We start from the raw sequence: 26,008 nt of genomic DNA on the forward strand, positions 1-26,008 counted from the left end.
GAGCGGCATTCAGAAGCACCGCAGTCACCGTTGAGGGCTAAAACTGCAGCTAAGCGTCAATTAGAAGAACCGTACTTACCGCTGAGCGCCAAAAGTGTCGCTGAGCGCCATTTAATTGGGCTTGGGCCTATTTTCTGTAATTTTTAATAAACTATATAAGGGTTTAGTCGACCTAGGGTTGGTATCTTTGGATAGAAAGAGGTGAAACTCCACTCTTTTCACCCCTTGGAGGCGGATTTTGGATGCTAAAGCTCTGATCTTCAACTTTTAGGGTTCTATCTTTCATTATTTCATTATTTTTCATCTAGTTTCACCATGTCTATGGTGAACTAAACCTCCATTGTTGTTGGGGAACCGATGTAATCCTTTAAAACTCTCATGTGTTGAATTGGTTCTATATTTTATATGCTTTACTTCATTAATTGTTAGGGTTTTTCCTCTTTACTCTATGCATGCTTTGTTTAACTCATTCAATTCCATGATCATTGATGTTATCTATATGGACACATATAGGTAAATCTAGAACTGGGGAAATTCTCCCGGACAACAATGGAGGTTTAGTTATGTGATTTCTTGATTAAATTAGACTTGTAAGCGAAATCATTGTGTTTGAATAGCAGAAAATAAATATGAATGCAAGTTTTGATCAATTGGATCGAAAGAAGCAAAAGATGTAAAATATGGAATGATGATGTTGTTGGGGTTTCCGACTTATCCTATCCACTCTCATGTATTCATGAATTCATCTTTCTTCATTAATGTTAATGTCACTTTCTAATTTACCTTAAACCTGATGTCTCAGTGAAGAAAGCCTACTCCTAATCACTAGTTCACAATGTCTTGTCTCCTTAGCAATTATTCATGAATTACATTCGCAGAGAAGCTTAAAGGCAACCGATCCTCCTATTCCTATGTCTAGGTAATATTCCCCAATTCTAGATTTACCTATATGTGTCCATATAGATAACATCAATGATCATGCAATTGAATGAGTTAAACAAAGCATGCATAGAGTAAAGAGGAAAAACCCTAACAATTAATGAAGTAAAGCATATAAAATATAGAACCAATTCAACACATGAGACTTTCAAAGGATTACATTGGTTCCCCAACAATAATGGAGGTTTAGTTCACCATAGACATGGTGAAACTAGATGAAAAACAATGAAAGAATGAAAGATAGAACCCTAGAATTTGAAGAAAGGAGCTTCCGCATCCAAAATCCTCCTCCAAGGGGTGAAGAAAGTGTGATTTCGCCTCTTTTTGTCCAAAGATACCAACCCTGGGTCGACTAAACCCTTATATAGTTTATTAAAAATTAGAGAAAATAGGCCCAAGCCTAATTAAATGGCGCTCAGCGGCACTTTTGGCGCTCAGCGGTAAGTGCGGTTCTTCTAAATGGCGTTGAGCTGTAGTTTTGGCCCTCAGCGGTGACTACAGTGCTTCAGAATGCCGCTCAGCGGTAAAAGTTCCGCTCAGCGGTGATTACAGCTCTTCTTTTGTGCACTTTTACTTCCTTTCCTGAGTCCAGCTCCTTACTACTTCAACTTCTTTCATCTAATTCATCTTAATTCCTGCCAAAACAAGGAAAACCAAGCATAAAATCTATCCAACTCTCTTATTTCCAAAACTTAAGCAAAAGCATGATTTCAAGCTAGTTTCTAAGTCATAAAGGTTGTCTTTAATATCAAAATTAAGTATAAAATTAACAGTTTTTCAACCGTTATCAGGTTCCTCGAGAGTTCACAAATTGCACGTAGGACATGGATGAACGACTTATAAATGTAATCGTGGATGAACGACTTGCACTTCTTTAATATAAAATATATAGTATTATTTATTTAATTCCATTAATACTTTTTGTGTAAACAAAATTCATTAAAAAAATTATAAAATAATTCTAATTCATCTAAATATCATTTTATATTACTTTTAACATCAAAGAGAATTTGATAATCTTATTTTTTAATTTATTATTTTTTTAATCTACCATATTAATCAAATTCTTCACAAACTTTACTCCTAAATTCACTCCATAATCACCTCCAAATCTCTTTAAAAAGACAGTACAATCTTTACTTTCAATCCATCATCTCCATCTTCCTCAAATCCTTTGTTCGGTTTTAAAAGTACATAACCTTAGAGTTTAAATGACGAAAAACCAAAAAATAACACTTACTTATTTGTGCATTAAGAAGTTAGGATTTGATTACCTGTGAGTGGTGTAACATCCCAAAATATAGTATAAATACTATAAAAGAGTTATCACAATTTTAATAAAATAGATCAATCGATAAGGCATGAAAAATATAAAGTTATTACACTCATCTAAATAACTATAAAGGAAACTTTATATACAAACCAACTAAACCAAAAATATATATACATCCAAATAGTCTAAAATAAAAGACTAAACATATGTTGGTCCTCCCTCCAAGGCCTGCTCCACTAACACTTCATAGTCCTCTATTCACACTCACCGAATGATCATAGCCAAGATTAAAGTACCAACACATACAAACAATACAAAAATAAAAGGGTAAGCTGGATACAAAACAATTCATATTAAACTTAAAGCATTTCATACTTGAGTCAGATATAACATAAATTAACCCAAACATTTTAACATGCAATGACCTAGACTGTATTATTCGGATTTAGAATGAATGTCGAGCTATGACGGGTTGTGTACTTGTGATGGCTTCTACTACTTTGCAAAGTCATTACCAATGGGTTTCACCTAGCCACACTCAGAAGGTTAGTTTGTGTCGCGTCGTAAGTCATACTAGAAGCACCTAGACTAAGACCTCCTGTTACTCTCACTACATGTGTCAATCTTCTCTACTTGATAATGAATTACCATTAAAGTGTGAGGATAACTCCCAAGATTGAGCTCCTTGCATTCATACTAATATTACTTTAAACCATCCGGTAATAGGTTCCTCCTTGGAATTGGAACTCATTTCCATGACTTTTCCATTCAATAAACAAATAAGCATACCACTTCATATATCACCATAGAACTCATTATAAACTATCACACATGCATCAAAGAAACCAAATTAGTGTATCACAAAACATAGAACATCCTATAAATGAAAAACCCAAAAGTTGACTTAGAGGCACTCAAGTTCTAGCTCTCTGGAACAGGGGCGCCAGGGGGCACTAGGGGGGCGCTCAAGCGAGTTCTTCCGAAAAAAATGGCGCTCAGGGGGAGCTTGGGCGTGAACCTCTTGGCAATTGGGGTGCTCAAGGGGCGTCCAATGTTGCACCAGGTTATAAAACACTCCTATTTTGACTTTGGTGACCCTCCACATAAGTTTCAATAGTTCCTACAACCTTTTAGGGACTGAGAAACATCTCAAAACAGACATCTTTCTTGAATTGGCCACTCCAAACCCAAATTAGTCATTCTAGACTACCTTAACTCACTTCTATCAGTTCCTACACCAATTTCAGTAAACTAAAGGCTTAGATAAGTCCTAACCCCTTACATCAAAATTTCACTACCCAAACCTCTAATTTTGCTCTTAAAACTACTCAAACACTAACCATGGACCACCCTTTGATTCTAAATCAGTTTCCACATGAAACATACTTCTAACAAACTTCAATTTACCCCATAATAGACCTAGAAAAATTATTTCCTCACACAAGTTCATATCTCATAGATTTGCCCCTTGAAACCTATATTATGTTTTGACAACTTATTACTTATTAAAATCACATCGAATTCCAATTATCGAACATCATCAAATTTCTAACCATCAAAACACCAACTAATTCATAATCACAAAATATTAATCATAATACATGTTAGAGCCATTTTTCACAATTATAGTTTCATCATATAATTAAACATGAAATTACTAAACATACACAACAAACATAACCTAGAGAAAATATTAGCTTCTCTTACCTTACACCGACAACAGATCTTTAAACCTCTGACCCCCTTGCTTAGAGTCTAAGGAACTCTAAAAAGGCCTACAAAACGTCGAATTGAGAACGGAATGAGTCCTTTTTAACCAAAGATTGTAAGAGAATTAGGAAGAGAAATAAAAGAACGCATGCGATGAAGAATTGCTTTGCGGAATTTCAGTTTAGAAACGAAAGAGAAAAAGGGGTTGAAACATACCTGCTCTGTTATAAAAATTGATCAGATAGATGTGGAGATTACTTCATCGTGATCTCCTAGAAGTTTTCTAATTGTCAAACAGATAATGAAGGAGTTAGAATATTTAAAGAGAAGTGAGAGGAAGTTAAGAGAAATAGTTGTAGAAAGATGGTCAGTGTCTTAAGTAATGAGACGCACTTAAGAAATTCTATTTATTTTATTAAATTATTTTAACTTTAAAACATTTAGTTTCATTATTTTAAAACACATAAACTCTAATACTTTATTTTCTAGATTCTTAGAAGTGGGAATTGGAAGGAAGAATAAAACTAAAAGCCACGGAGACGGAGAAATTTTTTTGGTATCTATTATTCAAATTCAAATAATTACTAATTATTTACTTTTTTTATTATTTTAGTAACAATTTTTAAAATTTAAATAATTATTCATAATTATTGTTTACACAATATTACTTATAATATTTTTTTATTTCAATAATAGCTTAAATTTATTTTATCTATAACTATATCCATAACTATGTATACTTTTTGTTTTATTGATTTTACTTTCTTAATTATTTTTTAAAATTTAAATAATTTATGGTTTAAAAGAAATACGTATATAGACGCAATAACACATGTGTTTATGGTTATTTATATTTTTTTATTTTATTTTTTATTTTAATTAAAAATAAAAAATTATTTAAATATTCTTAATCTTAAAACTTAGAATCTATAATATATAAGGGTATTTTTGTCAATTAAAATTTATTATATTTTAAAAAGTTACCTAAATTAGCAAACCATATATATATATATATATATATATATATATATATATATATATATATATATATATATATATATATATAATATAAGTACATATTAAACACATATTTAATTATATAAATATTTTTTAATTTCTAATTGATTAATTAATATTTGTAATTGAATAAATTAAAATAATTATTAAAATTTATATATTAAATTATTTTATTATAACTAATAATTATAATTTAATTTGTAATTTTAATTATTTAAATCATAATACTATTACATATTCCATCTTTAAAAAAATATAATATCAAAAAGTTGATTTTTTAATTTTAATTTTAATTTTTAAATTAAAAAAGTGGAAGGGGATGAGCTAGGCTGCCTTTATCAGCTATGCAGGTCAGACAAAAACGGACGGACAAATTAAATATTTCAAATAACTCATCCCACACTAGTACAAAATATACTTTTAAACTCGCACAATAGACCTCTTTTTATACAAAACCGCTGTCTATTCAGACACGGTGGCAGTTTGGTAATTAATGAGACATTATAGGCCTCGATTCAGACGAGACCGGTGCCAAAAAGAGATATTACTTCGGTTGTAAAGACAACCGGTGCCTAAATATTAGTGTCTGACGCAGTTTCTGACGCGGTTAAGAGGAACCCGAGGTGAAAGAACTATACGACACCGGTTTGTGGGAAGGACCGAGGCATAAGCCTCTACTGCTCAGACTCGAGGCATATAAGCCTCTCTTTTTTTCCCCAAAATTTTCCCCAACTTAACCTAATCTCCCTCCGCACTCTCGCCTCCCCTGGCTCTCCCTCCCTCCCTCCCTCCCTCCCTCCCCTGGCTCTCGCCTCGCCTCCCCTCCCCTCGCTCTCGCCTCCCCTGGCTCTCGCCTCCCTCCCCAGGCTCTCGCCTCCTCTCGCTCTTGGATTCTTCTCTCCCTCCATTCCATTGCCGCTTCTTCCTTACCCCCACGAACCTCCCACAACTAAACCACACCACGCCACTGCCAGCCCCAGATCTGCCACCGTTTCCGTAAAGAGCACCCGATGAAGAGGAAGGAGAGGCATCGCGCAGTCGGCGGCGGCGGAGGAAGAGCAGCGCGCGACAGAGGAGTGGACAATCTCCGATGAGATGCGGCGGTTGGAGGAGAATATCGGAGAAGAATGGCGCGAGGATGAGGGCCTTGTGGCGGAGGCAGATGCGGAGGGCGCGGGGGCGAATGCGGAGGGCGCGGAGGCGAATGCAGAGGATGTGGCGGAGGAGGAGGAGAAGCGACAGAGGCAGCGGTGATGGCGGAGGCGGATGCGGATCCAGATTTCATTTCTTTTTGTCCAGTTTGTGCGGATCCAGAAGCTTTTTTGTCCAGATTTGATTTTGTTTTGATTTGTTTGGTTCCTTTGTTAAATTGAATTTGACTGTTAAATTGATTTGTTGAATTGAATCTGAGAAGCTTGAGGCACCAAAATGATTTTTGTCAAGAAGCTTGAGCAAGTGTCTGTCTGATTCTTCTATCAGTGTTTCATATTTTCACTCACCCTTCATCAATGGCACTCTCAGTTTGCAATGTTGGCCCCTGGAATGAATTTTCCTTTTGCGGCATGCGTGGTGTGGTACGGTGTGAGTGGGAAGGTGAAGATGGGTCCTCTGAGTGTGTCTCCCATGGGGTTTGGAACTTCCGTGAACCTTTTTTCAAATGCCAAAACCAAAAGATTTTGTGTAATGTAAAACAAATCTGCACCATGGGGCACCAAAATGATTTTTGTCAAGAAGCTTGAGTGAGCAAAGACAGAAGCTTGAGTGAGCAAAGAGAGGCACCAAAATGATACGAGTGGCTAAAGAAGAAGAAAAAAAAAATAAAAAATGGACCCTACTGCCTCGGTTCAGGCTCCAACCGAGGCAGTACAGGAAGAGAAACGATTTCGGTTGTCAGAACCGAGGCCTAATCTTATTATTATATGTCCCGTTTCAAAACCGAGGCATAAAGTCCACTGCTTTTTACCTCGCCCGAATATGCCTCGGTTCAGGAACCGGTGCCTATCAGCGAAAATAACCGCTGTCGTTTCCCTTTACTGTACTAGTGCCATTTGGAAAGCAAACCTGACTTAGTCATTACTCATTTTCTTATCCCTAATTGTATCCACTACCCTACCGTGAACATCCAATAACAATGAAAGCAGAGAAAGAATGCACATGAAACAAGCATATTTTGTGTAGCACAAGTTAAAATAATATATAGTTATTTTTGGGGAAACTAATTAAATATTTATATATGCTTATTTTTTTGTTAACAAATACTTATTAAAAAAGTTTTATTATCAATTAAGAAAATAATTGTCAGACCTCGGAAATTTAACCCAAAACCCACCTGTCTAATCTCATTAAAACGCACCCAAAACCCCTCTGCGCTGACGCCAAGTGTCAAGAAACGAGGATCTGAAATCGGATAGTGGAATGCAGGTGTCAGCAGGAGAGCGGACGCTCGTTTTACGTGGGAAGAAAAATGATTTTTTCTGAAACCTTCTTCCCACTCTCTCTGCATGCACCCTTCATCTTCCAAAAATCTGATCTTTCATTTTCTCCTCCTTCTCACTAGAGTTCCTACCTTCTCTCTAAGGAAACTAACCTTTCCTCTTCTCCGGTCATCATTCAGAAACCGTAGAAGTGTTCCCGGTGACCCAAGCTTCATCTTGAACCAAACAAGTTTCAAGTTTGAGCCGGTAAGTTTTCTCCCCTTAGTCGTTCGTTCTTTTATTACATGCAAACCAAGTTCTGGTTGCATGCAGGGGTATAGTTTAAGTTATTTTTGGTTCTTTATGTTGTTCGGTTTAGTTTGGAGAATTGTTGATCGTTGAGGGTAGAAAGTTGTAGTCAGACGAACCAAGGACCTACATTTAGAACTTACAAATCACGTATCCAGGTAAGGGAAGCTTATTTGATTTAATTCCTATGATGTGTTTTGTATGAACGTTCGTTATTTGACTGCATGAGAATAATGCATGATGTTTGATGTGATGAAATTGCATGAACGTTCGTTGATTTACTGAGTGGAAATGAAATATGGCTGAGTTATGTATGATGTATGAAATATATGAAATTGTGATGATATGGATTGTATGAGGAATATGAAATGTATCATAATATGAACGGATGGAATTATGAAGTTGTATGATGAGAAAAGAACTGGAATGTAAATGGATTTGAAAATAAACTATTCCATGATAATATACGTTCGTTACTGAACGGTCATTGACCGTTCGGTTTTCCCTTGTAACATAGTTGAAATGTCGATTCTTTCATCTGGATAAAACTATAGTTGAGGATGTACGTCCTCGTGTTAAAATACTATGCTTGAGCGTTCGGCAAAGCACAGTCGTATCTGGGTATCCCTTGATAAACTCCATTCCTTTATATATATATATATGTTATAATATACTTTCGCCATTCGTAAATGTTACGTCGACAACCTTTTATTATATTTATCAAAATCTAGTATTTTAAGGTTATTGGTGCTCGGTCTTATACCAAGCGCTCGTACGGATAAGTGCTCAGTCTTACACCTAGCGCTCGCTCTAAGTGGTGTTCGGTCTTATACTGAGCGCTCGCACTCATTCCTTGTAAAATTAGTCTTTATGAAAGAGCGTACGTCCAACTTGAGTAGAATTTTCCCTTACCATGTTCGATCATTGACTAGCAGTGGATTTCAGTATGAGAACTATTCTAAATATGGTTCGTTAACGTCTTGATGTGTCTACCCTTGATGTATTTGGCCTAGAGCCTCCACACTCGGTTTATTCCTTGAAGTATTGGTTCGAACTCACGAGAGTCAGTTCATTCAACTGATTCACATGATAAATAACGTTCGTCACTTGGAACCTTATATTACCCAAATCTGATCGTAACTATGTCGTTCATACTCTGATCTAGAACGAGCGTCTTTTGGTCCTGTCCACAGTATCCGTCCTCGTTCTTATTGGGGACAGAACGTTCGTTATTTTATGGTCTTCAAAGTGATGATAAAAATGAATGTAAAATGATGAATGATAAATGATGAAGAGTATATGAAATGGAAAGAAAGTTGTGACTTTTGAACGAGCGTTCCGGGGAGGAACGACTCTTGGATGATTATGAGAATTGTAAAGTATAACTGTGGGAAGCTAATGCTGGCTGTTCATCCTGATGTTCCGTGAGTACTCGTCCTCACGTAGAGGAGGGTAGGTCATGTGTGGGAACGGCAGGAGGTCCCGTCCTTAGGGGTACTTTGGATGAATAGGACTAACCTCGGGTGGCAGCTGATGAGAGCATTCCAGTTACTACATCACCCGGGTGCACGAACGCCTGTAGCTACGCAGATTTCATACAGTCCGGACAGTCAGTCTAGTATCAGGGTTTGATTGAATCTTATATTGAAATGTATTTGATATATTTGAATGTGAGAAATGCATGTTATTACTTGAATTAAATTAAATAAGCTTTTTCCTTGTGTTGTCTTGTTGTACGTCCGTCTTATCTTTGCAATGATCATCCGTGTGGATGTGAGCAGATGATAACGCGCTACTTGAAGAGGCGCTGGAAGAAGAAAATTTGGAAGATGCGGACCTCGTAGATGTGGAAGTAAAGGCCGAACAGTAGGACGTTCGGTTGTAGTTAGTAGTTTAGTATAAAGTGACCACTCGGTCACTTTCTTTCCGTTTTGTTATTTGACCGATCGGTAATTTGACTTTTGTAAGCCGTTCGGTCATGTTTCCTTTGAATCTTGTACAGTTTATCTTTGGCAAGCGATGTAAGGCCGTTCGGCCAAAATCTTTCGTTGCTTTAGTATAAAACTGAATTGGGTTATCATTAAATGTAATTAATTCTATTATATGGTTTACTGTATTTTTGGGACGTTACAATAATGATTTGTTATATAATATTATTTCATGAAAACCAATTATACACGTTAAAATCATACCAAAAAGAACCAATAAAAGCGAATAAATCGACGAAGAAGGGGAGAAAAGAAAAAAAAAAATCAAGTGCCGTGTTCTTGTTCTGAGTCACTTGGCAGTGGTTCCTACCATCAATACATAAATTATTTGTAGATTACTTTTAACATACATAATTATATTTTATTAGTGTGGTTTCCTCTAAATATTGTACTTCTCACAAATTAGTTCGTACTTTGTAGTACTACTTGTCGTTGACAATATCTCTTTTATTTCACCCCTGTATACCTTCTATTAATTATATTTTTTTGGTTGGCAGAACAGACTTAACCTTGAAATTTTTTATTTGTGGATTTAATTTCTAACTTTCCTTAAATATAAATATAACAAATAGAGCCACGGAAGTTGACCAAGCATTTTCTTTTCAATTCAGGAAGCATGTGTTGTGGGCATTACCATTTTGGAAAGCAATGTTTTTTCTTCCGTTTAAACAACAATACGTAATTTATATATCCAAGTGTAGTAAACACGTAACATAAAATATTCAAGAGCATTTAATGGTCAAAAGTACTTTTGTGGAAAACAAAACTAGGATTACACCATTCACTTCCAGGATTAAAGATAATTATGACCAACAGGTACTAAAGAAAAATATAATAAAGATGATTATATAGAATATCTCATATTAAATTAGCATATATAATCCGATTATGATTTTGATTGAATTTAGAGACACTCTTTGGGGTTGATTCTCTTTTTAAATACAAAAGGGATTATTTATGCATAATCTGATCTGATATGGCTAATGATGTATTTCTAACGACTTTCAGAGGTGAATTGAGATGAATTATGCAATATCAAACGTTTTTATGGAGAAGTTTTTAGCTATTGTTAGTTTATATTTGAACTATTTAAAGACATATATTTGCCGACCAATTCTTATGGATAGCATGCAACAGTCATTTGTTAAACTTCTTATATTCAAAAACAAACTGCAGTTGTAGACAATAGTAAGTACGAAGTGAAAAAAGAAAAAAAAAAACTGAAAAATTCGACGTATATATTATTCTCTTCATTATAATATCATTATTATATTAATTAAGTACTATATATGACAATGCACCTTTTGTAAAAGTCAACTCATACTACTATATATATACATAAAAAATAGTGAAGAATTCTGCAGATTGAATCATCAGAGAAGATTGCAACGATGGTTTCACAAGTGAAATTATCATTCTTGATGGTGCTTGTCATTGTTTTGGTTGCAGTTGTAGCTGCTCATGAGGGTCATCATCACATGGCTCCTGAAGAACCACCTTCTAGTCATGCAAGCAGACTCAACAACCATCATGCAGTGATCACTCTTCTGCTTACTCTTCTCATTGCTAGAGAGAGGCTTTGAAAACTTTCAGTTTCTTACATCTCCTTGTTTTGTTTGTGCTTGTTGATTTTATTCTGAACACATGCCATTCACACTTTGGCCTTGTTTCTCTTGTGTGCTGATTTCAATAAGCTGTGTTCTGATGTTATAATACAGGACAGGCAGTGTTTTTCATGTTCATATGTTATAATTTTTTGTATCAATCATCTTTCATTGTGCTTAACATAGAGATGGTACAATTTTTAAGATGTTTGTTTGCATAATTAGTTCCTCTAATCTTGCACAATGAGGCTATATAAAGGAAAATACTTTTTAATACTTGAAAGCTTGGTTTTAAGGATAATGACCATTAACAAATAAATACAAAAAGAGAAATAAGGACAGAATAATAGGTATATAAACTGATTGCAAAAAATTGTTGAAATATCAAAATATTATTCCCATATGTATATAAGCTTCCCAACTATAACTCTTTTTTTTTTTTTGTTTAATCTAGAGAAGAAATAAAATGAATGAAAACATAATAGAAATGTGTAACAAGAGAAACAAAATAGAAATTTAGGAAAATATTTATTTATTTAATTTAAGAGAAAAACATTAAAGAAATAAAGTGATACAAGAGGATATGATTTGTTGGAAATGGAATAAATTTGAAAAGGTTACACAATTATTGTAATAAATATATATAGCAATGTGAACACATTTCCACCTTCTTCAACTCTTCTAATATTGTTAGTGTTGATGAGATAATACGGGTACTTTCCACATGTTGGACATTTTTTAATGACACAAGCAATGGTGGATCTAGTTTTTGAAAGAAAAATAACATAAATTGGGACTTGAAATACCAAGCCAAATTAAACTATAACTTTTTAAAAATATTTATAAGTTACAAACATTTCTTACTCTTTAAAACATACGAGAAATATAATTTATAATTTAGACTTGTGAGTTGATGATATCACCCTTCGTAGATTAATACTTGTATGTTAGTTGAGGTGGAATAGAATTTTTTTTAACCTTAATAAAAGAAAACTTTAACATCTCCATTCATTTTTTTAAATATGTTTTTTACATTTATTTATTAGGTTAATATTCTTATTTTCCCGAAAAGAAACATGTTAAACTCTAATACCCACTAAAAGATAATAATTAAATAACAACTAATTTATAAAATAAATAATTAATTATTATATATTAACTAAGATAGATATTATTTAATAAATTAAAAATTATTAATATCCAAAATAATCTTTATTATTATTAAAAACTTATAATTGATTTGTCAAAGTTTAAATTAGTCTTATATTAGAAAGGTTTTAATTATTTATTATTATTAATATTTAGTATTTAACAATAATAAATAATTAAAACTTTGTTGACTGAGGATAAAAAATAATTTAAAATCTTATTCATAAAACTTCAATTAATAGTAAAGACTATTTTAAATATCATTAATTTTTAATTTATAAAATTGTCTGTAATTATATTTTATTCCTGAATTGTTATTATATAATGATTTTTTTAGTGACATTTTCACAAATATTCACAGTAAAAAAAATAAACGAAGGTTAAATGATTATTAATAAAATAAACTGTTTTAAACTATCTTTCTAATATACGTTTAATTTCAAATAATTCTTGCTAAGTTTTGAAACACTTTTTCTTGCTGTCTTTCGTCTCTCACTCAGGTCTTCTTCCGTGGCTTTGCTACTCATCCCTCACTTCAACAAATTATCCTCTTACTATTTTTTTGAATATGAAAAAAAATTGCAAAATCTTTTATGAGAATAAATATTAAACTTCATTAGAATGTTCAAAATTTATTTTATAGAATCATTAATCAATAATTGATATAAAAATGTTAGTTTTTGCCATAACTATTTAAAAAAGAAAGAAAAAAAAAAGTAAGTGGCTATGGAAGGAGTGAGCAACGAAACCACAAAGGAAGAGGAGACTGGCAGAGGAAAGAAGGTGAATAAAAAATTGTTTCCAAAGACTAAAGAGAATAATTCGAAATTGAAAATAAATTAGAAGGGTATTTAAGAGAAACTATTCCATTTAGACAAAAATATATTGATTTAATATTCTTTAATAGTGATACATTATTTTATAGCAATATAAGAGAAAAATTTTAAAAAAATATTTGAGACTTTAAATGTGTAAATTTAATTAGTTATAAATCTTTCTTTAGCATCTTTCTATTGATAAATCTCGTTTTCTTTGTGTAACATGCATCTCTTTTAATTTGAACTTTATTCTCTTATAATGATATATTTATTTCAGGACTCAAATAAAAATATCACTTAAAATATTACCATATTATTCAAATCAATGACTACTTTCCTATCGGTATGAAAATGTTATCAAGACAAAACACTATTAATTAAGACACATTTAGTATTTAGGTTTTTTTTTCTGTTAAGAATGTTATAATTTTTTTCGTATACAATAAATATAAAAATGAAACATAAATTTCTGCGAGTGTATATGACTTACATATAATACTTAATTTATATAACGACAACCAGTGCATTACGATTAAAACAAAGCAGCCCTTTGTTGAACTTCATCGATCATATATTTTTCAATTCAAACAAGAAACAACATACAGGAGCCGAATCCAAGACCACCTTTGTGCACAAACCAACTGGCCGAAGCAGTACAACCCCAACTTTTGTTTACTATTTATATTCAAAACATCATAAAAAAAAGTTCAACAGGAAGTGCAACAGTAATCAGAAATCAGATATGGCTTCACCACTGAAATTGTATTTGTTCTCAGCTTGTGTTTTGGTTGTGTGTATGGTGGTTGCTGCTCAGTATGAAGAAGGTGATGGATCCAGCAACTCTGGGATGCCTAACATGCCTAACATGGCTGACGGTCCTGCACCTCATACCAGTGCTTCTCCAACAACCCTTACTTATTCTGCAATCTTAACTGTTATCCTTCCCTTTCTGCTTACCTTTCTTGCAGCTAAGGACAGAATTTAACTAATATCTTTGCATCAACATTTCCTTGGCTTCATATATTTTACATTTGTCCTCTCTGTTGTGTATGCAGTGTTGGTCGTATTTTTTAAGTTTTTGTTGTGGACTATGTAATAATACAAAATTTGTATTTTGGCTACGTATAAATAACAAGGTTTTGTTAATTATAATTTTTTGTTTTATAAGTTATCAATGTTCATATAATTTCTTCTGTTGCAGTCGCATCTAATATTTCTCTGTTGTCACCTGTGCGTATGATCCGTTTATATATACTAACTATATATTAATGTACACTTATTTATTAATAAGTTAGATAACGTTAATTACGTGACTTAGACAGATATTAAATATTGACCTAAGAATAAGGTTATGTTAATCACATTACTCAAAAAGTAATTGATATTATTTTTATTAATGTTTTTCATTTGAATGAAAATTGATACTCAATTATACTTCGTTATTAAATATACTTTTCATTTCTTCTTTAAAACAATTTTTTTTCTACTGCACATGTTCGTGAAATGGACGTGCCAAATTATAATTACCATTCTTCAATTTACCAAATTTGTCTAAACAGGCATAATTCCACTTATCTATTGACTGTGGCACTCACTGAAGTTCAAAATCCGTACAACATGATTATTTAAAGGAACAAAGACTAAAAGGACTAATATTCTTAAACAGTCTCAACCCTACTAATTCTTAAAGTTATTCTGATGGATTTTATATATATTTCATTAAGAAACTAAATAAGAATTCTTTCACTTTAATCTAAAAGCCTAACAATTTTTTTTACATATATAGTTATGCGTGAACTAAGCTTCCATTTGAAATAGATGGTTCCTCTAGAACTTCTAACCCTAAATTCTAAAACTCTAAATGCATTGATCTTTACAAAAGCACCTATATTCCTCCATCCTAGACTATGTTATTAAGTTCTTAAAAAACCTCTTAAGAATTAGGAATAATGTTGTTATTCACTTTATAAAAGCTTTAAAATAAGAGTCATTAAACTTTAACTATTAAGATAATAAGAATTGGGAATATTGATATGCACTTGCAAGACTTATAAGATATTTAAGAGATTCAATGAATTATGTCATTGAATATAGTGGATTTCCTATTATACTAGAAGAGTATAGTGATGTTAATTGGATCTCTGATTCAGATGAGACCAAATGCAGTAGTGGTTATGTATTCACAATTGGTAGTGGTTCGATTACATGAAGATCCGTCGAATAAACTATTATTGTAAGATCAACAATGAAATTTGAGTTTGATGATCTGGAAATGACTAGTAGTGAAGTTGAATGGTTGAGGAACTTCTTAGCTACCATTCCACTCGGATGAAACCAACCCCTTTTGTGTCAATACATTGTGATTTCCAATCAGCAATAGCTATAACTAGAAACAAAAACTACAGTGGAAATAAGAGACATATACAATTGAGAAATAATTTGATAACATAACTACTAAAGAGTGGAACATTCTTTTGATTATATGAAGTCAGAATGAAGTCTAGCAAATCCTCTATAAAAAATCCTAGGAAGTTATGTGATGTGATTTTAGAAACATCGAGATAAATGAGACTTAAGCCACTTGCAAACAAACAAGGGATGGTAACCCAACCATTCTGGTTGAAGATCCCATTAATAAGGTTCATATAAATAAAAGCAAGTTAGTTGTTAGTTTTGATAGCATTAATATCAGGCACACGCATGACCTAATAAGTGCATCACAACAACAGTAAGAATTGTGAAAGTGTATTATGATTGATAAACCGCTAATATACATTAAGAGCCTTTGGTTCATATAATTTGTTATACAAACTACATTGTACGTTAAGTTTCTCAATCTAAAAATGGTTAGCTTGCTATACTAACTCTGATGCATTACATATATATGAGACTCATGATTTCCTTCTTTCATTATTTCTATATCTCATTTTGCAATATGTGTGAGATTGTTATAAAAATTGAATTTAACAATATATTTCAAAATATTTCCCAACTGCATAATGTCATATGTGTACATCATGGAGCTTCAACCCAAGTTGCGATTCTATTTCCACAATTTATGAATTGTTTTAAGTCTTTGACTACCTATAAATAGGTGTTCTTTCTCACCTCCAAAAAGGACACATATCTCTTCTTTCACTCTCAATCATACTTTTCTCATCTCTTTATCTTGAATACTAGATTTATATTTACATTTTAAGAAAATTCTTCTTGCTAGTTTTGAATTTCTTAATATATATATATATATATACACAGAAATGTTTATGTTATATCCTAGAGATTTATACATATATTATGGATAAATCCTTAAAATTAGTGATCATTTTAGCGTCAAAAATCCAATTAAGTTGGGTTTTTATCAAATTCTCCAACATTTATAAGAATAACTACATCATCAGATAGTGAAATGTGAACACACTCTTATTCCTAAATAATAAGTGTCCCTTACCGTCCAACTCTTTACACAGCCTTCAATATTCGCTTCAACTTTCATGAATTAATTATTGGAACTTGAGAAGAGAAGACTGAACGCATATGTGGATAAGAGGATTACGCACTGCACGTGTGGATAAGAGGATTACGCACTGCAAGTGTGAATGTTGAACTATATTGCTCAATATACAAACTTTTCTACAAAGCTTTATAATATATTTTCTTTTCTATACCATTATTCACCGTGTAACATCCCAAAATACAGTAGTTACCATAATTCAGAATTAATTACAATTAACAGTAACATAAACAGTCTTTGCATTAAATCAGGATTAAAAGCCGAACGGCATCAGTACAAAAGAACGCGCATAACGCATACAAGGGAAAACCTGGAACGAACGTTCTTTGATATATAAAACAACGTACGTCAAAATAGAGAAATATAAGATTAAGACGAACGACCTAACAAAATACTTGGCCGAACGTTCAAACTACACTAACATTTACAGTCCTGATCTAACGAGCACTCTAAGGCTCTGCCTTTACTTCAACTTCCACCAGATTAGCTTCATCCAAATTTTCTTCTTCCAGCATTTGCTCAAGGGATGCACCACCATCTGCTCACATCCACAACGGATGATCATTGCATTTTGACAAGACGAAAGTACATGGACAGTAGACAACACAATGGAAATGCAAGGGTAAGCTTATAATATTTAATTTATACAATCAACACATACATTTACATTTCAATTCACACATACAACATGTAACTTATCCAATAAAAATCACAGAAATACGTATATAAGACAGACCGTCCGGACTGTATGAACCATGTAGTTACAAGCGTCCTTGCACCCGAGTGGTGTAGTAACTGATCAAATCTCCCAGCTGCCACTCGAGGTTAACCCTATCTGTCCGAAGTACTCAATGGACTAGGGCCTCCTGCCATTCCCACGCATGAATACCCCCTTCTACTTGAAGAGGCGTATCACGGAATATCAGGATGGACCGCGAGGCTTAACTTATCCAGGTTCATACTTTACCAAATTTCACCTTTAACACATCGGAGACGTTCCTCCTTGGAACGCTCGTTCAAACTTCCACAATCGTATAATCAGTTAATACAGTATTCGAACACATTGCCATTTCATGTTTATAATATTTCCATTCTTTGTTCCACTCTCTGAAAAAGACGGACGTTCAACTTTCTGAAGGAAGAGGACGTACGTTAAAACCGGATTTAAAAGAACTTCTTAAAATCTCAAAGACTTCAGAATCAAAAGATCAACTCCAGAATATTTTTAAATACTAAGAAGTCAGATTATCTCAATTTAGATGAATAGACATTAAAGAGAATACTTGAATATATAAGGAACTTTGTATTCGGAAGGAACAGGCTACCAGTCAAAGACCGGACGCGCAAAATATAAAATTTTCAATTGTTTGGACGAACGCTATTTACGTTTGGTAAGGAATTAAAGAAAATGACGAACGTTCGGTTTAAGACCGAACTCTTTATTAAAGCGAACGCTCGGTATATGACCGAGCACAAATCATGACGAACGCTTGGCAAAAGGCCGAGCGCTCTTTAGGACGAACGCTCAATATGGAACCGAGTGCTCTTTAGGACGAACGCTCAATATGGAATTGAGCGCTCTTTAGGACGAACGCTCAATATGGAATTGAGCGCTCTTTAGGACGAACGCTCAATATGGAATTGAGCGCTCTTTAGGACGAACGCTCAGTATAAGACCGAGCGTTACTTATTTATAAAGTTTCAAATATTTATAAACATCTAAGCTGCCCGAACGCTCAGACATTCAATTGGGGACGCTCGTTCACGAGCAGAATTCTTTCCAAATGAAGGAATCCCATTCTAGTTATTTTAAGGAAAACTGAGCGGTCTATGACCGTACGATGACGAGCGTCATTTATAAAAGGGAAGATTTAAAGTTTCAGATTTTTCAACCTTAACAGAATTTTCCAGATTTCAAATTTATAAACTTTATAACTTTCATTCCAGATTTAATTCACCTTAAATATCATCATCATATAGATCTCAACATTTTAATCATTCCAACTATACAATAACCATACTCCATTCATACGTAACCAAATCAACATGCATTTCAATCAAAATCAACACATATATAATACATACAAACAGTGCTTGTTCATGACAGATCAACCAAAACCAGAAATCATATCAGATATCAGTAATCTTCCATAACAGCTCAAACTTCAGATTTATCATACATGCAAATCAGAACATATAACATACAGTATAAATTAAACATATAAGCTTCCCTTACCTGGTCTAGCAGTGAACTCCCTACGCGAACGTTTGTTAACTTGTCCAAACAAAATTTCCTACCCGCAACGTGATTCTCAAGTGTTTCACTAACTCTAACCAAAAAGAACGAAGGAGAACTTAGTGTATATTCTAACATGCAGCTGCATCAAGTTCGCATGCAACTCAGAAAAGGGTTTCTAGGGTTTGAAAGCTTACCGGATGCAGAATTCTAATATGTTCGGTTCCAGTGAAAGCTCACGACGCAGTGGACGTTTCTACGGTGCTGGAAATGGAATCGGAGGAGAAACGTGAAGATTACAGTAGAGAGAAGTTTAGGGTTTCTAGAGAGAAGTTGGAGAAAACGAAAGGTTGGGTTCTGAGGAAGAAGATGAATGGTGCAGGTGAGCGGAAGGGTTTTCGAAGATCACTTTTGTTCCTTCCAATTCCAGACGAATGAGCGTCTCACTTTCGGACACCTGCACCTCCACTCTGACTTCCGAAACTTCCAACGTGACAAGTGGCATGCGTGCATGCAGCGCTTGGTGCGTTTTTAATGCACTGAGTGTGTGACGTGGTGCGTGTTTCAGAGAATGATGTGGCACGGTTTTCAGTGCACAGCAGAGGGATTTAGCAGATTTGAAGTGGGCTTTAATGAGATAAGCATTGATTATAGTGTGCATTAATTTGATTTAACACAGAATTATTATTGCTAATTATATAGGGTTTTACACACCGCATCACTCTCTTTTTTTTCACACTCTTTTTTTCATTGTAGAAAACTATATAGATGAGTTTTAGAATACAGTTTCTAGAAAAATCCTTGCATTAAATGGTATTATTCATTTCAGACAATCTTATTATTCTATCCAAGTTAAAATATCTACAATGTAATAAGACTAAGTCTTTGAGATAAGTTTTATATACAAAAATGAAAACTAACAAGAATAATCAAATCAAATATATTTTTTGGGTTTATTTTCAAATGTCATTTATTCATAATTTCTTTTACTTGTTTATTTATCAATTTTGAATTTGAAGATAATTTTAGTTTACCAATCGGTCCTTTACTCTAACAATTTTTTAGTTAATTTACCCTCATGAAGAAAAATAAATTGATTATACTAAAAAATAGGAGAGAATAAAGGGAATGTCCCGTTCTTGTATAGAGTGCATTAATATTTTTCAATACTTATAATTATAGTAATACATAGTAACATTGCCTAAGTTACACTATTTATAAATGAAGAGAACAATTCAAACAGGTTACACTACGTTTAACGGGCCCCTCTTTAAATATGAATAAGAAAACTTTGGGAAGCTAGTGACCCGGCTCTTAGTAGCAGTGACAGTAGTATTAAGAGTCTTTTAGTTGTCGCATCCACTTTGGATGCATTCTTATTTATGTATTAAATGAGGTGTCGAAATAACAAAACCCCTTTTCATTTGTTGTTGCATTGCATCTAATTAGGTTGGTTCTACACCTCATTGGGTCATTATTAAGAACAGTTGGTTGCAATAGGAATTTTTAAATAATGCATCATTATCAATACCCTCTGAAGCCAAGCTTAAACTAGAAAGTTTATTTAGACAGCATCTCTCTACTTGCTTTTGTCGCCATTTTACAAACGGAAGCATTGCTGCTATTCACATCGTTAGCTGTAAATTGTCTCCTGAAGACATCATTAGGGTATTAAATAACTAACGGGATCAAACCACCAAAGCTCCAGCTTGTCACCCGTCCACCAAGATTAAAGGCCATCAATAAATGTAATAATAAAATACACAATCCCAGCTGCCAATTATTGCACCGGTAATCATAATTTCCAGCAAAAATTAAGGTTCTAAGAAAGAATTCAAATCATGCTAATTGACGACGTAAAATAAAAATCTAAAAGTGATAGATATAATATTTTATATAACTCAAAAGGTATGCTGAAATAACTTAACTCGGCTTAATTCCAGATATTAAAAATTACAAGATTGAAAATACCATTAAGCAAGAAAATACATGACCCTATCCTCCAATGATTTGCCATTACTTGTAAACAAAATTACAAGCCGCAGAGAGTTAATCATTCTTCATCAATAAATCAAACAATTTACAAGTACGAATTCTTAAGATGAGCTACATGGAGAGAAATAAAAGGAAAGGGGAAATGGATTTATACATAAACAATGAGTTGTTGTCATCCCTGACAAGCTTGAGTGATAGACTGAAAACCTTCCAACAATATTTTATATTGCTTTGTCAAGGGCTTCTTCTTTAACTTGTACGACTAAACAATCAAAAGGATCCAGATCAACTGATTATAGTTTTACAGTGGAATTCTTAATTTTCCAATTCTCACCTTAGCAAGCCTTTCTCTTATCGACTCTTAAGTGGATGTTATACCATTTCTTCTTCTTTGGCCGATCTCTTGTATTCCTCTTCTCTCTTGTTTGGCCATCTTCTTTGTTTTCCTTGGAAGAACTTTTACTTCTGCTCTTACTTGTACTCCGTTTAAAGGGAGTAATAGTGTATGATGCATGTATTTCATTCCTATGCTTCAGTAGTTCGTCAATCTGCAAAGGAATAAATAGCAAAACTTCAGTGTTTTCCATTTTTGATGAATTTTTGCCCCAAAGAGGGGGTCGGGGGAATGCTGCACAAAAAACCGTTTTAAAATAAGAACTCACTGATTGAATTTCATGTGCATATCTACTTGTCATCTCTGAGAATTGAGCCAGAACCTACAAAGACCCCGCATGAGATTTGACGAAAAGTAATATAATTATACCCATACAGATCAAGTGCCCACCTCTCGATATTCTGCCTCAAACTTTGATATTTCGGCCCTTTTAGACAAGATTTGAGCTTCTATACTTCTTAAATTTTCTTTTTCTTCACTAAAAGGTGCAGCACATAGGGCTTCTATTGTATAATTTGCACTTTTGAAAAAGTTGTCACCTAGAAGAAATTTGACGGTCAATTCATGTGGCAAAAATTACAGTAACCAACATAACAAGCAGCACTGGCTCACTGGGTTAAAAGTAGGCATTTACCATAAACAGCAAATACATGGGTACCAGCCTTCAATTCATTTAATTCACAAGGCTGAAACCCATCCAGCTTTCTGAAAAACGATGTATCTGGATCCTTAGCAGCAGCTATCTATAGAGAAATAATTCAACAGCCAATTTTTTTTTAAATGAAAATGGATAGACAAAATTTAAATTAAATACTATCTTGTGAAAGTTGCCACTCACAGAGTTCATTGTTTGGTCCAATCTATAAACAGGAAACCCAAGAAAGAACATCCCAGCAGAGGTAACCTTCCCTGTTTTTGCACTGTCTTCCTACAACAACAATTAGTAATGTACTAATGTCACGGAATGCTCAAAAGTCAAAATACAAAAGAGAAAAAAAGTATGCCGATGAAATAATTACGCAAGAGCCATTGAAATCCAACGAATAACCATTACATCAGAAATAATTAATTCCTTTGAGAAAAATACAAGCATTGTGTTTCACAAACACACAGAAAATGTATAATACCTGGAGTGCAAGACTTAAACCACCATTGTCTTCCTGATCAAAATATAGTAACTGTGGAAAGATAATCAAGGTATCAAACACCATACAAAGAGATCATTTATCAATTGAACATATTAATGATTTTAAATATTAAAATTATATGAAAATCATCTAGAATATTAGTATAAACACACACATAATTGTTTTACAATATACGAGGAAAGGAGAATACTTTTGAAACTGTAAAAGCAGCGCACAAAAATAAATTACACACCCAAGGGATAATTCAATTTTTTGAAATGAAGAAATCGAATAAATTTGCAAGAGTTCAAGGTCAAAGTTCCCTAAGAGAGCAAATCATTGTAGTGAAATAGAATCAATCACCTTGCTAATTGAGAGCATTTAGAATCTCAAGTAACATAAGCTCCCTAATATGCACTAAATTAAAAAAAGCTAACCGTTAGTCTTGCAGTTGCATTGGGAACACCCAATCCCACAAACTAATCTTACAAGAAAGAGACAGAGAACTCTTGTGTAGAAACCAGTTTCCATAAGGCACAAATAAAGATCTTAATATTGCCTGGTTGAGCATTACACTTGCTCAATATTTCTTGAATGAGAGAGATGAAATTCCAACCTTGAACTTGCTTTTGTCTGATGAATGTACTCGACAAACAAATCCAGCTCGTGCTTCCTCTTCTGTTATTGTAACTGAATAGAAGTGTGCACATTGCTTCTCAACCTGTAAGATGAAACCACCAAAACAAGAACAAATGTAAGAAAACTATGACTTAAAAGGGATCAGTGAATTAAAATAATAGGCAGCTCACCCTTTTAGATACATAATGACCTAATGGAAGCGGACGAATGGTCACTAAACCATTGAGTGCCTCTTCCAAAACAGATGCAGATACAGTTGTCTTAATTGGCACACCAAGTTTACTGTCATTCATGAAGAAAATGAATGATGAAAAGGAGGGAAAAGTTAAAAAACACAAAGAAATATGTAGCAATGTTCTAAGCATTCAACAAAGAAAAGAAATTGAGAGTGAAGAGGCAGAGAAGCACATTCAATCTTGGTACCTAAAAAGCGCTGCAAACATTGTATTGACAGCCCCCAAACTTGAAAGATCTAACTCCAACTCTTGGTTGTCTGATTCAACAGCCTATACATAGACATGACAGTTCATATCAGATGATCTATGGTAAGAGGTTTGAAACTATTTTTTTCAGCAATAATATTTGGAAACAAATTTGGGACGAAATTGGAATCTTCAATAAGCAATGAAAAACGCAAATCAGAATAAATAATGACCATCCTAAAGTCTTAATGATTCGAAATAGTAAGAAATCTTCTATAACCTCAAAGCCAGCCGAGTCATATTGACGCCGTTTGTCAGGATCTGAGAGGATATTATAAGAAAAGGTAACCTCTTTAAACATATCAGCTGCTTTAGGATCATTTGCATTCTTGTCCGGATGATATCTGAAATGAAATTGATTTAGCTAATCAATAAATTAACCATCCCTGCCGGAGCTTTAGATGAAAGTAAGACAGGAAGGAAGAACAGTCAATCAGAGTAACTATATACACCAGAAAGAATACTTTGTTTGGACAAATTTTTCTACAAGGACTTCTAGGAAAGAAAAATAAGAAGAAAAAGTGAAATGAGTTTCTCCAAAAGTTAAAATTAGTTTTTTTATAAGCTAGTTTGTTGAAGCTCTCACATATGACTTCCCTAAATTCATAATTTTTAACTTGTACATAAGGTAATTTTAACTTCGACAATTTCACTTTTTATTCTTATTTTTCTCTCCTAGAAGTCCTTATGGAGAAGTTCATTCCATATAATTCTAGGAAAACACCTTTAATACATAAAATTTTACTGGAAGCTGTTAGGTGCTTTGTATCAGATGCATGATGACATGATCAGTGATTCAGAGGCTTCGTTCCTACATTATCTGTAAAGGATTATTTGACCTTATCAACAGGAGCAATTAGCAAGTCTGAAAAACAAAAAACATTCAGGTTCTCCGCCTGTAATCAAATGAATCTTTTCCAGAGCTCTACTTTATGATTTTTAACGGCCTTATTTCTCTTTCCTTTCTGCAACTAATATGAACTATACCATCTAAAATTGATTCTAACACCATAATAATTTCCGCAACAAATAAAAGTATAAAACGACCTTTTTATGTACCTTCCATACAATTAAGCATAAATAATATCAACCACAAAAGGAAAGCTCAGAAGACTACTTTTACCAATCATCTACTCTACAATGCAGGTTATAAACTGGGTGGTCACCATTTCATCACAATCCTTGATATTGTAGGAAATTGCGTAAAATTGCAGAAAAATGAAGCCGATGCAGCTGCAATTGCGACGTTTTAGCCGAAACCGTGATCACACACCTTTCAATAAAACCTTGAAAAGAATATTACACACAGACACACTCATACACATATATATTAAAAAAGGTATGACCAAGATTTAGCAAGGGGTTCGGCAGCTTTGTCAAAGTCTAGACCAAAGTGACTACAGCAGCGTCTTCAATCAAGAGATTCTGAGAATTAAAATAAAACGTATTCTTTTCGTAACTAACATTAGCATCATTTAGATGACCGATTTAAGGAAGAAGAACACGTTTCACGCACATAATTAACAATATCCAAAAATCCTAATCCAATATATAATAACAGCAGCAACTCCACTATTATCTTCATTCTCAACACACTCAAACCAAACAACACCACAAATTCAAAAAACCACAGAGCAACACCGCGAGAGGGGATTCGAAACGCACTTGAGCGCCATTTTTCGGTACGCGGTTTTGATTTCCTGATCCGTAGAGTTGCGCGAGACCCCAAGGACCTCGTAGGGGTCCCGTCGGAGCTGCTTCTCGCCGCCGTCATGCTTCTCCGACTTCGAGCGGTGTCCCGGCATCATGCCTCGCGTTCAAACGAAACGACGTCGTGAGCGCGCGTGCTACCCGGTCTTCGTCAAAACCCTAAAACTCGGGAACAGAGAGAGAAGAATCTCAGGCAGAATCGAGATCGAAACGAGAAGGTTGGGGAGGAAGAGGTATTTTCCCGCGCCAGTGAGTCACGGGGAAGAGGAGAGGTTGAAGAAGCATTGAGAAGGTGTGACGGTGGCGGTGACGGTGAGATCCAGAAAGTGGACCATGGACCCTCCAAGCTGAAGCTTAGCTGCGGAGGAAGAGAGAGAAAAAAACAAGAAGAGACAAGAAGAAGAGAAGAAATTGGAGGGGAAATTAAGAAATTTGGTTATTTTATTTTTTAATTTTAAATTTTAAAAATAGTTTTTTATTCCATTTAAACTTGATGCGGTTTTGAAAATGAGTGGCGTTACGGGTAAAGTACGCGGTGCGTAATGCGCACGGGGAGGTCGACGTTTGATAACTCCGTTTCAACTGATCCGAGTGCAGTGGATTTAGAGAGGGATTTGTTGCATTAAATTGTGGTAAATACGTTTTAACAAGGTGGTGTTTAGTTAATTAAACTGAAAACAAAAATTGATGCTG

General features: G+C 33.9%; 1 protein-coding gene across 5 annotated transcripts; it reads right to left on the reverse strand.

Annotated features, from left to right (window-relative positions):
* Positions 1 to 20,941: 20,941 nt before the first annotated feature.
* On the reverse strand, positions 20,942 to 25,728 carry ARL1 (ARG1-like 1). 5 transcript variants are annotated; one of them, XM_088100846.1, is made up of 12 exons: positions 25,271 to 25,412; positions 24,330 to 24,425; positions 23,826 to 23,949; positions 23,547 to 23,629; positions 23,294 to 23,405; positions 23,101 to 23,205; positions 22,485 to 22,535; positions 22,196 to 22,285; positions 21,992 to 22,100; positions 21,748 to 21,896; positions 21,626 to 21,679; positions 20,942 to 21,511 (listed from the first exon to the last, which is right to left on the reverse strand). In XM_088100846.1, the coding sequence occupies exons 3-12, from the start codon at positions 23,904 to 23,906 to the stop codon at positions 21,299 to 21,301; spliced, it is 1,047 nt and encodes a 348-aa protein (XP_087956972.1). In that variant the 5' UTR covers positions 23,907 to 23,949; positions 24,330 to 24,425; positions 25,271 to 25,412; the 3' UTR covers positions 20,942 to 21,298. The 5 variants fall into 5 exon arrangements, with proteins under 5 accessions (XP_087956972.1, XP_047173982.1, XP_087956970.1 ...); XM_047318026.2 differs by having other exon boundaries at positions 24,330 to 24,416; positions 25,271 to 25,409; XM_088100844.1 differs by lacking the exon at positions 24,330 to 24,425 and having other exon boundaries at positions 20,942 to 21,225; positions 21,298 to 21,679; positions 25,271 to 25,728.
* Between the last annotated feature and the right edge of the window lie 280 nt (positions 25,729 to 26,008).

The sequence above is a fragment of the Vigna umbellata genome, chromosome 10, assembly GCF_029865625.1.
Source record: "Vigna umbellata cultivar VRB3 chromosome 10, Vumbellata_1.0, whole genome shotgun sequence".
In the NCBI taxonomy this organism is placed as follows: Eukaryota; Viridiplantae; Streptophyta; class Magnoliopsida; order Fabales; family Fabaceae; genus Vigna; species Vigna umbellata.

Bases quoted from the DNA above. Each gene is read 5' to 3' on its own strand.
- ARL1 (XM_088100844.1), bottom strand. From the start codon at position 25,413: ATGATGCCGGGACACCGCTCGAAGTCGGAGAAGCATGACGGCGGCGAG. The intron at 23,406-23,546 runs GTACCAAGATTG...CATGAATGACAG, and splicing joins ATGTTTGCAGCGCTTTTTAG to TAAACTTGGTGTGCCAATTA. The intron at 22,536-23,100 runs GTTGGAATTTCA...ATCTTTCCACAG, and splicing joins CAGACAAAAGCAAGTTCAAG to TTACTATATTTTGATCAGGA.